Source organism: Bos taurus, chromosome 29 (genome assembly GCF_002263795.3).
Source record: "Bos taurus isolate L1 Dominette 01449 registration number 42190680 breed Hereford chromosome 29, ARS-UCD2.0, whole genome shotgun sequence".
Taxonomy (NCBI): Eukaryota; Metazoa; Chordata; class Mammalia; order Artiodactyla; family Bovidae; genus Bos; species Bos taurus.
In genome coordinates, this window is record NC_037356.1 from 17,575,889 (window position 1) to 17,591,613 (window position 15,725).

A 15,725-nucleotide genomic window follows, 5' to 3' on the forward strand; every position below is an offset into this window, starting at 1 on the left:
CAGTGTTTATCTACTAGTTCCAGCTTTCATCTTTCCAGGCTTTTGAATGTTCTGTTCACACATCTCTCTCTAGTTTCTCTATCTGTGTAACTTCAGCAGACGGTTCCACACATCCCTGATCCTCAGGGAAAAGAAGCCTTTGGCACTGATACAGGCTATTTTTAGGTCCCGCATTATATATTTCAGCTCTGTCTTCTCCTTTGGTAATTTCTTTTTTCTCATTACAGTGGGGTGCTGATCTACACACTGAACATGAAAAATACCTGGTGAAGCACTGTGGCGACATACCAGTCTTTGTCATTAATTATCCGTTAGTACTCAAGCCGTTCTACATGAGGGATAATGAAGATGGCCCTCAGCACACAGTAAGTAAACACACTAAATAAATCGGGGTTAGTCATCCCAGAGTCTGAGGTTTTCCCCTTGATTTAATTTAATTTATCCTTTGGCATATTTTCTTAAATTATATCATTCACTCTGTATCTCTTAAAATGATAATGTTCCTCACAGGCACCTCTAAAAATGTGTTTCCAAAGAAGATCCCAGTGTTCTGTAAGCACACTCCCTCATTTCTGTTATAGGGTGTCCTTCTCAGTTAAACAGATGCAAATGTAGGTGCATTTTGTTTTGTGTTTTTAAATTACTGAGAGCCCTAGAGCAGTGTATAGCAATATGCCCAGTCTCTATCAAATTAAATACTGATTAGGAGACCACATGCGGTAGGGGGAGATGATGGTAGTGGCATTATCAGACAAAAGAAGAGCTGGCTTGGCATAGCAGGCAGCTTAGAGTACTTTGACTATCAAATAGAAGTGGTGAGGGGAGGGCTGTGCAGGGGTCGAAGAGGGCTGGGTGCATTCTCCTCTTGGTTGTTCCTCTTCTGACTGGCTCTCTTCTCTGCCTATCTTGTCTCTGTCTGTCTGTCTTCTTTAGCTCTTCTTGTCCTCTGTTCTTTTTCCCTCAACTACAGTTGGCTTTTATATTTCTGGTGCTTTCCTTTTTGTCTCTTCTCTCCTTCACAAAATTGGCAGTAACATAAAATAAGAATATTTTTTACTCTTTAAATATGTATTGAATAGTTATTTAATATCATTAATTGTAAAAATCTATGAGACAAATATGTTTATCTCAGAAAAGGTCCCAAATGTAAACTTTGCTGTCTTGTACTTTTCACTTGTTTTTAGATAAATACCAGTAGGAAAATGTAGATCAGGACCCCCTAATAAATAAAATTACCTCATCTTAGGTATACAAGGTTATCTGTTTGAATGTCTTTCCTGTCTTTGCTCATATTACAGCATTCCTAAAACAGTAGGAGCCACCAATTAGTATGAAGCAAATACTATCATGTCATCTCTTAAGTCATAAATCACAAAACAACCTTGCCAAGAAACTCGTTGTTTTTCCAGTTTTACATATAGAAAAGTGAGGTGCAAAAAGACCAATTGCATTTCTTAAGGCTCCATGGATAGAAAGTGATAGAGTTCTTATTCAAACCTGATTCCTCTGGCTCTGAAGTCTGTGTTCTCTACTTTATTACACTACCTCAGAAGTCACAAATATAAAATTACACGTTAGCCACTGATTTTATACATCCCTACCTTTCACCAGCATTATCCAAATGCAGTAAGCAACATAGTTGATTTATGACACTTATTTTCCCTTCTCCCTACCAAGCCTCTGGTATAATCAGTTATGAGAAATGAATAGGCCCACAGGTTGGCAGCAGAAAAAGGGAGAGTGACTAGGGAGTGGATTATCCAGTTGCAGGTTGTCTGTTTGGTGTTGAGTTTACATCAAAAAACAGGAATATGTCTGTATCTCTTGCTTTTTTTTTTTTTTCACTCCACCCTATCCCACTTCCACCTCTCTCCCCCAGCACACACACACACTGTATATTCCTCTCATAATTTCCCTCAGTAGAGCACTTTTCAGTCATTCAATTTTGCACTTAAAAATACTCTGCTTAAGGTTTTCCTGCTCTGTGACGACTTCCCTAGCTAACCCAGTCACCCTGAGCCTGCCTTTTCTGGATTTCTATGGCATTTAAAGGATCAGTAAAACTAATTAGTGGCATTATGTCTGTTTTTTGTAGTCTCTATATAAATTTTCCTTTCTCAAATTAAAGTCTTCTTCAGGAAGGTGACTATTTCATAACCACCATGGTATATACCACTCATTCCTCCGCCCTCTAATGTGATTTATATTCAAACCACTGTCATTCCCTCTAATTGTACCACTGAAACTCTGGGAGCAGTAATAATTGTCATGTTATTAAGCTCAACAGACTCTTTAAAAAGTCTTTTACTTCACCTCTCAGCATTATTCAGCACTATTTAGGACTTACTTCTTCCCCCTTTGACTTCTGTGACAGCATTCTCCTAGTTTTCTCCCTTTCTTAGTGAATTATTCTTTCTCAGTCTCCTTTTCAGGTTCATCCTCTTCCACTAGATGCTGGAATTCCTCATGCCTCCATCCTTTTCTCCCCAGATCTTTTCTCTCCCCAGATGATTATTTCATCTTTACCCACAACTCACTGTGTATTTTCACATGACTCAGAAATTTATGTCTTGAATCCAGGCTTCTCCTGTGAGTTCACCACCATTTACACATGGTAAAACCATCTCAAACTTAACATACCCCCAACTGAACCTGTGATTTCACTTCTTCTCCCTTTCTCCCACAAAATTTGATTTTCTTTGAAAATTCAGGGTTCATCTAATTGTGCAAGCCAGAGTCCTGAGTCATCTTTGAAATGTTCTCTTCTCTCACTTCACATATTGAAACTGTTACTAAGTTCTGTCATTTCTATACTCCTAAATAAATCTCTAATCCATCTACTTCTCTTTATTTCCACTTTTATGTTTCTGGATTAACATATCATCATATCTTGCCAGGACTACTTCAGTAGTCTTAACTACTGAAGTTAAGTAGTCTTAACTTCTAACCAGTCTTTTGCCTGCATCTGTTCTTTCCTCCTCTGAGTTCATTCTCCCCATTTCAGCTTGAACTTTTAGAAAATGTAAATCTGGTAACATTCTCTCTCTTCTAAAAACCGTTCAGTGGCCTCCCACTGCTCTTACACCAAAAGTCAAGATTCTTTATTTGGCCTACAAGCCTCAGTGTAGTCTGGCTGCTCCTATCTCATGTCTTCTGGTAGGTAGGCAGGATTTTCCCTCATCACAGGATCTTTGTACATAGTCTTCCCTAAATTAAGAACAACCTCCTTCACCTAAGTAATTTTGCTTATTCTTAGATCTCTTCTTCTCAGTAATCGTTTCCACAGAGAAACCTTCCTTAATCCTCTCTTCTGAGTCAGAGATTCACTAAACGGCAGTGTACCACTTTTTTCAAACCTGGGGTTACTAACTTAATCCATCCTATTTCTTAACATGGTTGTATTGTTACATTTATCTGTTTATTTAGTGACACTTTTCTCTATGCCAAAGGACTTGAGGGCCTTTTTTTTTCCACTTATGAGTGTGTCCTCTTGCCTAGCATAATGCCTGGGACATAGCAGGCACCTGATGTCTATTTGGTGATGGACTTCCCAGGTGGCTCAGTGGTAAAGATTCCGCCTGCCAGTGCAGGACACACAAGAGACACTGGTTTGATCCCTGGGTTGGGAAGATTCCCAGGAGTAGGAAATGGCAACCTGCTCCAGTATTCTTGCCTGGAAAATCCCATGGACAGAGGAGCCTGGCAGGCTACAGTCCATGGGATCGTAAGGAGTCGGACAGGACTCAGCACGTGCATGCATGCACGTGCGCGCGCACACACACACACACACACACACACATGGTTGGAAGATGGATGAATTGAGCCCAGCACAGTCTGGGACAAATAGTGAGTGAGTTGATTTGCTAAGGAAGTTCCTAGGAAGCTAAAGAGCAACTTTTACTCTAAATTTTTTTTGATGTTGGCTCCATGGAATAAGAATGTCCCGAGGCTTTAGAATCAGGCACCCTTGAGTTCAGGTCTCAGGTCTTTGTGTTATAAACTATGTGATCTTAGGTAAGCCATTTAATTTCTTTGAGTTTTATTTTTCCATTTGTAAAAATTAGATGATAATATTTTCCAGAATTATGAGGATTGAATTAATTCATAATTAATAATATATGCAAAATGCATAGCACAGTGTTTGGGATGGTAGGTAGTCAATAAGTGTGAAGTCCTCTTTCTTTCTAAATTTTGATGAAGTCTTTATTATGTTAAAGCACAGTATTGTTAAAATGTGTGTATGTGGGGGGGCGCAGGGCAGGGGGATTCCATTAAATGCCATTACATAAGATTCCTTGAAAGGCAATTCTCTCGTAGACTGCAGTCACAGTTACCTTTAGAAGTACCGGGAGGCCTTCATTATGACACTTTCTCTAATGTGATCTCACAGCCTGAAACCTGAAAGTATTATAATAAACATTCATGTACTTTTGTAATTTATGCAGTGCTATAGCTTCTCAGAGCTAATTATTAAAATGTAACTTACTTAATCTACTGATATATACAACACTGATTTATTAGCAACCTAGATTTCTTTTCAGCTCACGTAAACAAAGTGTCTGCTTCCATCCCTACTTTATTTTTTTCAGTGGTGAGTGAACAGGCTTTGGGTCAGCTAACTGAATTCTGTGTTTCTTTTGGTAGGGATGCAGTTACAGATTATGAGCAGGGTTGCAAGAGCTTCTGCAAAGGGTGCAATGCAATCTAAAAATATTGAAACAAGTGTGTCTCACAGTTGCCTTCTCTGGGAAGTCAAGAGAGGGGAGTAGGAAAATGTTTAACCTAGGCTTATAACATTTGGCCAGAGGTAATGCATAGTAATACGGTATATTTTTACAGTTATAGTTTCTTTTTCTTTCTTTCTTCCCCTCACCCTCTCCAAAAAATAATAATTTTAATAGTGGTATGCCCAATTGTTATAGTGAAAAGTACACTGGACTAAGAAGTTACTAGTGCTTTGTTTGAAAGCCAGCTCTCTTACTAGTTATTTGTCTGGACTAGTTATTTGTATGGCCTTAGGCATGTCTTTCCATTCTCTGAGCCTGAGCTTCTCCCGCCATAAAAATTAGAGAATTGTACTGGATGACCTACAGTGTACTAACCAGCTCTAAAATTTTCTGATTTCAGATAGCCTAAGTTTTTGCTCATTTGAACATATAAGAATAACTTATAAATGACCAAACATATTTGATCATTTGAAAGGGACAGATTGTGGATCTAAATGAAGTGAATCTAAGCAAACATGCAAAATATCACATACCATGAATTTGAGTCCTAAGCAATTCCTCCAAAGGCTGGTGGCAAATATTCAGCTAGGGTATTGGTTTCACAGAAAATAATGTCCATTCATTCCATTCAGCCATGTGTGATTAGGACAAATGACTGCCCAGAAGTCCCTGATAAGATGCCAGGATCACCCAGTAGTATTCTAATTTTTAAAATTGTATCAGTGTTACTTAGTAAATCATAAAATTTTAAACATTGGATATGTACACTCAATAGACCACATATTGTGAAGTCAACTTGGAAGGAAGAATACTCAACCAAGGGGTGGTGGCGGTTGTTCAGTCGCTAAGTGGTTTGTGACTCTTGGAGACTCCATGGACTGCCTGACACCAGGCTTCCCTATCCTTCTCTATCTCCTTGAGTTTGCTCAAACTCATGTCCATTGAGTCAGTGATGCCATCCAACCATCTCATCCTCTGTCATCCCCCTCTCCTCCTGCCCACAATCTTTCCCAGCATCAGGGTCTTTTCCAGTGAGTCAGCTCTTCACATGAGGTGGCCAAAGTATTGGAGCTTCATCATTAGTCCTTCTAGTGAATATCCAGGATTGATTTTCTTTAGGATTGACTGGTTTGATCTCCTTGCTGTCCAAGGGACTCTCAAGAGTCTTCTCCAGTACCACAACTCGAAAGCATCAGTTCTTTGGTGCTTACCCTTCTTTATGATCCATCTCTCACATTTGACATGACTACTAGAAAAATCATAACTTTGACTGTACGGACCTTTGTCGGCAAAGTGATGTCTCTGTATCTAGATTTGTCATAGCTTTCTTTCCAAGGAGGGCTTCCCTGGTAGCTCAGCTGATAAAGAATACTCCTGCAATGCAGGAGACCCTGGTTGATTCCTGGGTCAATAAGGTCCCCTGGAGAAAGGAATGGCTACCCACTCCAGTATTCTGGCCTGGAGAATTCCATGGACTGTATAGTTCCATGGGGTCTCAAGGAGCACGTATCTTTTAATTGCATGGCTGCAATCGCCATATGCAATGATTTTGGAGTACAAGAAAATAAAGTTTGTCACTGTTTCCATTGTTTCCCCATCTGTTTGCCATGAAGTGATGGGACTGGATGCCATGATCTTAGTTTTTTTGAATGTTGAGTTTTAAGCCAGGTTTTTCACTCTCCTCTTTGGCCTTCATCAAGAGGCACTTTAGTTCCTCTTCACTTTCTGCCATTAGAGTGGTATCATCTGCATATCTGAGTTTGTTGATATTTCTTCCAGCAGTCTTGATTTCAGCTTGTGATTCATCCAGCCTGGCATTTTGCATGATGTACTCTGCTTAAAAGTTAAATACGCATGGTGACAGTATATAGCCTTGACATATTACTTTCTCAATTTGAAACCAGTCCGTTGTTCTGTGTCTGGTTCTAACTGCTGCTTCTTGGCCTGCATATAGGTTTCTCAGGAGGCAGGTAAGGTGGTCTGGTGTTCCTATCTCTTTAAGAATTTTCCACAGTTTTTTGTGATCCACACAGTCAAAGGCTTTAGCATAGTCAATGAAGCAGAAGTAGATATTTTTCTGAAATTCTCTTGCTTTTTCTAAATCTATCTTGTACATCTGGAAGTTATCAGTTCGTGTCCGATTGCAGCCTGCTGCTGCTAAGTCGCTTCAGTCGTGTCCGACTCTGTGCGACCCCATAGATGGCAGCCCATCAGGCTCCCCCGTCCCTGGGATTCTCCAGGCAAGAACTCTGGAGTGGGTTGCCATTTCCTTCTCCAGTGCACGAAAGTGAAAAATGAAAGTGAAGTCGCTCAGTTGTGTCCGACTCCTAGCGACCCCATGGACTACACCCTACCAGGCTCCTCCGTCCATGGGATTTTCCAGGCAAGAGTACTGGAGTGGGGTGCCATTGCCTTCTCCAGATTGAAGCCTAGCTTGAAGGATTTTGAGCATGTGAATGAGCTCAATTGTATGCAATTGTTTGAAAATTCTTTGGGATTGGAATGAAAACTGACCTTTTCCAGTCCAGTGGCCATTGATAAATTTTCCAAATTTTCTGGCATATTGAGTGTAGCACTTTAAGAACATTATCTTTTAGGACTTAAATACCAAGGATATCTAATGAATTTCCCTTGCTGGGGCTTATGAATCGAACTGCATCAAAATAACTTGAGCCTCAAATCCAGCAGTAGTGATGAAGGGAATTTCCAGTTTTGCCCATACCTGGGGAATTTATGTCAAAGTAAAAAGTGCATTTCAGCACATCTAAAATTCTCCCAGACTAGCCGTTTTACTATCCAAAGGGGATTTTCATTCCTTGTTACCTGCAGCCCATCTGCACCTTCACACTGTCATTTCTGGAAGGCTTTCTTTTCCAACTGCACCTCAGTGTTTTTAGGGGCCAGATACTGTCAGAGTCAGCAGTTAGAGCCAAGCTCATAGAGGCTTAAACCACAAATACATTTCCTATGGTTTGTAGAACAGTCTTCTTCCTTTATACTAGTACATGATAATGTAAAATGTAGTCGACCAACAGTTGTAGTGTGAAAAAGACCTGTTTGTACACTTACTTCTCACCAGCTTATTGAGTAGCAGGAGACTCTGTAAAATTAGAAACCATTAGTATATTTCTGTCCCGTCTCAATTTAATTTGGCTGAGGGATGAAAATCACATCTCATATTTTCTCTTTAATGATATTAATGAGGATTATATAGCATTTGGCACACATTCTTAAATTATTACAGTTTTTATTAAACTAGTTATTTATAAAGTATACCTCAGTCAAAAATTCTGAAATCAAAACAGGGGAATGGCTTAATATTAAAGTAAGGCAAATTTAAGAAAAGAGTTTATAATATAATGTACATTTAAAGATTAGATTTTTATGTATTATTAAATGTGTTCTATGGATTCCTTATTTTTATTTGTAAATTAAATCTTTCTGAGTTTTGTGCCTTCTTATTACTGGCCTTATAAATGTCTACCTGGCACCTCTTTGTCCTCCCCGCCCCAACTTGCAAAAAAGAATTGCCAAGTCACAAAATAATATAGATAGCAAATAAACGTTCTCAAAAATGTAAATATTACTAGTAAGTGAAGAAATACAAGTTAAAACATCAAGCCACCATTTTACCCTATTACAATTTTTTTGTTGTTCTATTACAACAGTATAACACCTTTCTTGTAGAAAATAAGAAAATAGGAATAAAAGAAAAGAAATCATAGCAACACAGTTTACACCTCATTATGTATTATAGATGTCAGTCTATTTTCTTCCATGTCTAAAATTTATCTGATGGTCTCCTCTTGATGTACACTTGAATTTTTTGTTATTATAAGCAATACTGTAGTAAATATTCTGTGTGTTGAATTTTTTTTCTTTTTTTGCATCTCTGATTATTTTGTTAGAACTAGTTCCTAGAACTCCTATTGCTGAGTCAAAGCAAATTGCACTTTTAAAGCTTTTGATTATCTTTTGCCCAATTGCTGACCAGAAAGGTTGTATCAGAGGTATGAGAGTATTAGTTTATGCATTCTCTAATCCATATTTGTTTATATTGTTTATCTGCACCATTTTGATAACACCAAAGTGGTATCTCTCTGTTTTAATTTGATTAACAATCAGAGCATATTTTACACTTACTAACATACTTCAAATTAAAGAAAAACATCATTGCCACATTGTTTATGAAAGACACACACACACTCTGAATATTCAACAGAAAGCTGTTAAATAAACTATGATACTTCTAAACAGTAAACTGTGCAGCTATTAAAACATTAAGTATGTGAAGTATTTTTACTAACATAGGAAAAATATTTATTGTATTTTGTTGGCTAAGATAATGAGAATGGTAAATTTTATATGTAATTTGATCTCTGTTATACTCTTTAAGCATACAAGGAAAAAACCTGAAAGAAAATATGCTAACGTATAATTGCCTCTGCATGATGATAGGTGTTTTAAAATATTTTTATAATTATTAATACTTTCCACATTTTTTATGACTAACATTTGTACCACATTTGTGCAGAAACATATTTTTTTAAGTATACCACATAAATGGTGCCAGAGGGGCAACTGTCCACCTGCATTTTATATTCTAAACATAATAGTTAAACATTTAGTATTAAAACAGGGGACATGAACAGCTAACATAAATAAGATTCTGTTTAACTGTAAGCAGTTAAACAGCCAGTCATCAAAATGTTGTAAGTTCCACTTGCTTCAGAAGCTGACATTGTTGGGATGGTATGAAAACAGAATGGTGTTTGTGAGTTTTTTCCTTTTCAGGTTGCTGCTGTTGATCTTCTGGTTCCTGGAGTTGGAGAACTCTTTGGAGGAAGCCTCAGAGAGGAACGGTACCATTTATTAGAACAGCGATTGGCCAGGTACTGATCAGAACTAGAAAAAATGAAACTTAAAAAATGGGAATGGGGCACTCAGAGGCAGTAATGGCAGACTAACAGAGTAGTACGTAGGTCTTAGTACCTGACAGACCTGAATCTCAGATTCTGTGTGAACTGAAGCAAGTTGTTACTTAACCTCTCTGAGCTTCTTTTTCTGAAAGCCTAGAGCTGTTATATGACACAATGATTTTTTTTTTCTTTTGTCCACTATTTGTATATCTCTCTCCCTATAGAAATAGCTTTTTTAAAAGTTAGTGATAGAGAAAGGAAAGACAACTAAAGCCCCTTAAAGTTTGTTCTTCCCTTTTCTCTGTGTTTTGGGAGAAAAGGAATTGTTGGGTTTTTGTGTGTGTGTGATTTTAAACTAAATCGTGAAGACGGGCTCTGAACCAGGGAAAGGATTAAGATGGAGGAAGAAAGAAACTAAAATTTATCTGCTAAGGTAGCATTTAGAATAAGCAGTTTTCCCTTCCTCGGGTTTTCTACTATGTAAGTATCTTGATTTAAGTATTTGAATAACTTTTACTTACTGTTTGAGACCTGGGAAATGTATCCATAAACACACAGAAAATGTTTTGGAGATGAGAAGTAGGGGAATCATGTTTCTAATTGAACTACCACTCCTGTATATGCATGGTCTGCCAAAAAACCACAATGACTTCCTAAACTAACCAAGGTTATAAACCTCTGTTTTCCATGGTTTCCACTTTTACTGTGCCAGACTTTTGAAAAAAAAAAAAAGACTTTCCCATGTTGAAGGCATAATCTTTCTCTCCAGATAATACTAGGTTTCATAGTAATCTGGAAAAGTCTTGATTGTTTGACGTGTTTGTTAAATTAGCCATTTGTAAGGCCTTCTCTTCCTAATGGAGAAGTGCTTAAAAAGCTGTTGCTTTTCCAAGATCCCAACTTATAAATCTGTGGAGTAATTTGGTTTTGTAATCCCAGTCATCCGAACTGCTCTGTTTGGGTTAGCATCCAGAAGAAAGGGGATAAATATGTTCTGGGAGGACTCTTTTTATCAGCTAGACTACTAACTCCTTAGTATTTTTTATAGTGTTAGGAAGTTCTGGGAAAATTGTGGAATTGAAGTGACAGTAAAACTCCTTAGATGGAAAGAATTTGAAGATTCTCTGGGTTTTTTTTTTTTAAAAGCACAATAAAAATCACACATGGCAAGAAATCTCATCTGTTGAAAGATTAATTGGTCTGTTTTCTGTACTTGCTTCCTTCCTTCAGGAAACCTTTCCTCATAACATTAAATGTTTACCTAATATCTGATAATATCCAAATTTATCTTTCCTAATTAAGTGGATATATGTGTTTCCCTATCGCCGGGATCTGTCTTTGACTTCTATTCATGTTTTTCATATTTTTGCATATTTGAATTTTTCATAATCCCGATCACTTTGAGATACACCATGGTCCCAAATACTTTTAAGGACTGAAATAAATTTTAATGAGTACTAAGAACTTTAATTAACTAACATTTCTCAAATTGGCAAAAAAACAATTTGCAACCATATTATGAAGTAGCCTCAGAATCTATATTATTATTTTACATTATGGAAAGAAAATTGTGTCTGTACATCCCTTGTCTGGGTGTACCTTTAGACATCCTTACGAAGTAGTAATAGTGGTTTTCTTATATCACAGGACAATAAGTTTATCTCAGATGAACCCCCTCTCTTGAGCTGTGGACCTTGCTTTCTTTCCATAGCATTTGTTATTTGATAATATTGGACTGTTGGTTTTCTTAATATTGGTTTTCTTACCTTTCTTACCACCTAATAAAGGTGCAGCTCCTCAACTGTATTATATATTATTATTTAAGAGCACAAGCTTGGGTATTTACTTCTTTATAAAGAGCACTTTGCACACAACCCAAAATAAATGTCTGGTGGTTAGTATATTGATCTTATTGTCATTCTCTGAAAGAATTTTCTTATTTTCATTTTACAGATTAGGACTGACAGAAGCCTACCAATGGTAAGAATACGACCCCTGATGACTCTTGTTCTGGCTCTGGGTCTGAATGTTACATAGTTTTCACTTATATTTCCAGGGTGCTATAGAAGAGGGTTAAAACAATGAACAGGTCCTGAGATTAGTTATTCCCTTTGAGTCTTTGAAAAGTAGTAATAATAATTCTGCCATTTGTTTATTACCAATTGTGTGCCAGATAACAATGTTAAAATTTTGATGGATATTGTTTTGTGTAATCATCACAATACCCCCTGAGTTAGGTGCCATTCTTATTCCCTTTTTATTATCCATCCAGGCCTGGGACCTGGAGGTGTTAACTGTCTTAATCAAGAGCACACAGAAGCGTAGAACTGGGACTTGGTTCTTAACCATTATGCTTCATTTTCTCTATGATTGAAATTAGGGGCTTGAGCTAAGTGATCCCTGGGGTCTCCACCAACTGTACAAATCTAAGCTGCTTCGGGAAGATCATCTTTCTGCATTCCTAAGTTGTTCTGGTATTCCTTCTGCAGATCCCTTTTTCAAGTACTTTTCATTATATACAACTTATTTATTTATTTATTCATATTTCTGTAATAAGACTCTTTCAGGATCTTGTATAATAGTATCAACCATATTATTAACTCTTCTGCTGTCCTCAGCAGAGGGAAAGATCAAATTACACACTTCCCTTTTGGTAATGGAACTAGATTTCAGAGATGCAAAAAGCCTGAAATTGGGTTCAAGTAATGGCCCTCGATTGCTTTATTTATCAGTAATGAACTTTGGCATATTTAATCTTTCTGAGCCTTGGTTTTCTTGGTTATAAAATGGAATGGTAATATCTACTTCACAGGATTTTTGTGAGGATGAAATGAAGCAATATAAGTTAAGTACACAGAGTAGAAGTTCAGTTTAATTTCTTTCCGCCTTTCCTCCTTAGTGCTGAGTTTTGCTGTTGGGTTGATGAACCTGATTGTCACACTTACACGTTTTACTTCAATTTATTTTCTGTCTATAAGATGTTATTCATAGTATATAAAAACTAGATATATATATATATATATATATATATAAAAACTAGATATATCTTAATCATTGGTTTAGACTTGTTCTGGTCTTTATTAATCATTTCAATACTACTTTTTTCCCAACTAAAATTTTCAAATTCTTAACATCTCCAAAAGTAAGTATTTATTATTTTAAGAGACAACAGGCCCAAATGAGGTCACTTGTGCTAACTCACATCCCCAAACTTAGACTTAATATCTGATTTAATTATAATTTCAACATCTCCCAGAAGTGGAATCTTGAACCAGAGAGTCTAGAATTACCTGGTCAACACTAGTGAGGTTGTCTGCCTGATGGACACCTGTCATCTCCTAAAGGAAGATGACCTTGCCTAAAACCACTCACTCTTTGCTACTAACTTCCTTATCCTGCCCCCTTCTGCCTAAAATCATTTTGTAGAGCTCTTTTCTGTTGCTAGGTGGGTCCTGCCTGATTGATGAATCATAGAATAAAGATTTTTTAAAATTGACTCATTGAATTGTATTTTTTAACAGTTGGAATCTGCTTCCTTTTATATGGTAATCATGGTATCTTAAAGGTAAAAATGACCTTAAAAATCTTCAAGTCTGTGATCTCTGCTAGTGTTCTACCACACTGAATGTGTAGCTACCCCAGGTGTCTAAGAATTTTTTCACTTCTCGTTTCTACATGCCCCATGCAAATGAAATCTGTAACTAGTTCCACAATTTTTACCATCTCTTCTATAGAACCAATATAGCAACAATCAAACAAATACAGGTTCTTTTGAAAACTTATTTTTAGAAGTAAATCTTTCCATCTATCAAAGCAAAGGTAAGAAAAATACTACAGGCAGAATGCTTCTTCTGAATTCAGTTTCCAGATATTTATGCCAGTGTTCTGACATCTGTGTATGAGAAATTTAAAGCCCGCTAAAGCTGGATACTGGACTTTTAGCAGCCAGCTCAAATCCTGCAGGTGTTTGTGACAGGTGGTATGATATGCCTTTCATCTCATTTTCTCACTAAATCAAAGTATGTTCTGCCTCCATGCCTTATAAAGTTAATTCAGCTATCAAACATTTCAGTTACTCAAGACTGAGTTCCTTCCATTATTCCTGATCATGCTTACTAATCTCAGGTTTTATCCTAGATAACTTCTTTCTTATTGATGTCTCACTTGGTTGTAACTCACCTAGTTGTAGTTTGTCTTTTATTTTAGAAAGAGAAGTACTTAATTAGCTAAAATACCAATACATGTAGTCATTAATAGTGGGGGAATAGGTTATAGTCTTTATTCTTAAGAGCCAAATGACTACCAGCTGTGGTGTTTAAGTTTTATGCTGTATGTTTGTATATTTTACAAATCATTCAAGAAACTATAAATTTATTTTAATCTGTATTATATAATTCAGGAATTCCCACCATCAAGTGACATAATAAAAAGAGTTATAGAGTCTTCTTCTTTCTCTTCCTTTCATAAAATAACTGTATCCTGGACTGGTATCTTGGAATCTGAGTTTGAATCCTGAGTGTACCGTTTTCTAGCATGTAGTCTTAATGTGGGAGTAGAACGTGCATGGATGGACTTCAGAGGCTGTGTAGCCTTTCAGAAAAACGACTCTGGAGATTTTCCACCAGGCTTAATGCAGAGGAGTTGAAGTTTTTCCTCACTGCAGCCCTCAAGAGTATATTATTATACCTTCAAACAATAACTCTCCATGTTGTAAGGATCTGTTTCTGGGTAGTCACTGGAGATAAAGGTTGAATAAGATGCAGTTCCTGCCCTTGATGTAGCTTACAGACTAGTAGGAAGGGAATCTCTTTTTGTAATACATCAGGCAAACTGCTTCACCTTCCTCTATATATTGAACAGTATGATTTTGATAAGGAAAAAAAGAACATTATCATTGATATACTAGGAAGCAGAAGAGGAGTGTATTTAAAGAAAAATAATACAGTTCTTAGGAATTTTTCTATAGCCTAATGAGACAAGTTTTCTGTATATAAGTATCCAATAAACAAAAACTTAGGATCATGTGACCAAAGCCCATGAATGCATGGCAGGATTTGCTGCTGTTTCGTCTCCATAATCTTGGACAGATCACTCTAACTCCTGTGTCCTTCATCTGTCTTAAGGTGGAAAGACGGGTCTGCCACAATGATGTGACGAGCACAAATGACTGCAAGATACTTTTGAAACATAAAATTCTATCATAACGTCTGATCTTAAATGAAGCATTTATAGGTAATGATACTCTGTTTTTCAAAATCAGGTACCTGGACCTCCGTCGATTTGGATCTGTGCCACATGGAGGTTTTGGGATGGGATTTGAACGCTATCTGCAGTGCATCTTAGGAATTGACAATATCAAGGATGTTATCCCTTTTCCAAGATTTACTCATTCGTGTCTTTTGTAGCTGGAAGACTGACTAAGGAAAACCACCCTGTGCCAGAGGTATTGAACATAAATATGCATATAGGAGAACAAAATTGCAAATGTTTCGGTATGTAATTGTCATGCCAGAAGATGCCTGAAAAATACATGTGATCATGATTTTCTTAGAAAGTTGAAGGCATTTCTTGGAAACATGAACTCTCAATAGGTATTTATAGCAAATAAAATCTCAAAGCTATTGTGTCAAATAAGAAAGAAGAAATTGAACTAGATGGTCTCAAAGGTCCCTTCAAACACTAGGATGGGATGACGTGTATTTCCCTTTGTATTAATCGTAGACCACTGCTCTCTATGACCTTTGACAAGAAACTACTGGCTGAAAATAAAATGCTGCTGGACCTTTTCTCCCTTGCCATTTAACCTGTGATAAATTCCCATCTTATTCTCAGTGCTTTACTAAAGAAGAAAATATTCCTTTTTTGAATCTTGAGTTAAGAAAGTTGCTATTGTGAATTGAAATATTTTTCATCAGACTGTGTGAAAAAAAATCACATTTAGTAACTGTTGATCCTTAAGTATAAAAGCTAATGAGATGTATTAATTGTTCAAACTAATCACTGTCATGTTACAGTTTGTTCATATTAGATGTTTGTAATGTTTCTGATAATCAATAAAAGATATTCTTGATACCTATGA

At 36.8% G+C, this 15,725-nt stretch overlaps 1 protein-coding gene across 4 annotated transcripts in view; it reads left to right on the forward strand.

Moving 5' to 3' along the window:
* NARS2 (asparaginyl-tRNA synthetase 2, mitochondrial) overlaps positions 1-15,722 on the forward strand; it is a 137,413-nt gene extending 121,691 nt beyond the window's left edge. For 2 of the 4 annotated variants that reach the window (XM_059882782.1, XM_059882783.1), the window contains 4 exons: positions 228-365; positions 9,522-9,619; positions 11,600-11,626; positions 14,907-15,287. In XM_059882782.1, the coding sequence (XP_059738765.1) occupies positions 228-365; positions 9,522-9,619; positions 11,600-11,626; positions 14,907-15,051 (408 nt within the window). In that variant the 3' untranslated portion in view covers positions 15,052-15,287. Of the gene's footprint in view, positions 1-227; positions 366-9,521; positions 9,620-11,599; positions 11,627-14,906 lie in introns of those variants that run through there. The other 2 variants (NM_001098867.2, XR_009493305.1) reach the window with 2 other exon arrangements.
* The last annotated feature ends 3 nt before the right edge of the window (positions 15,723-15,725 follow it).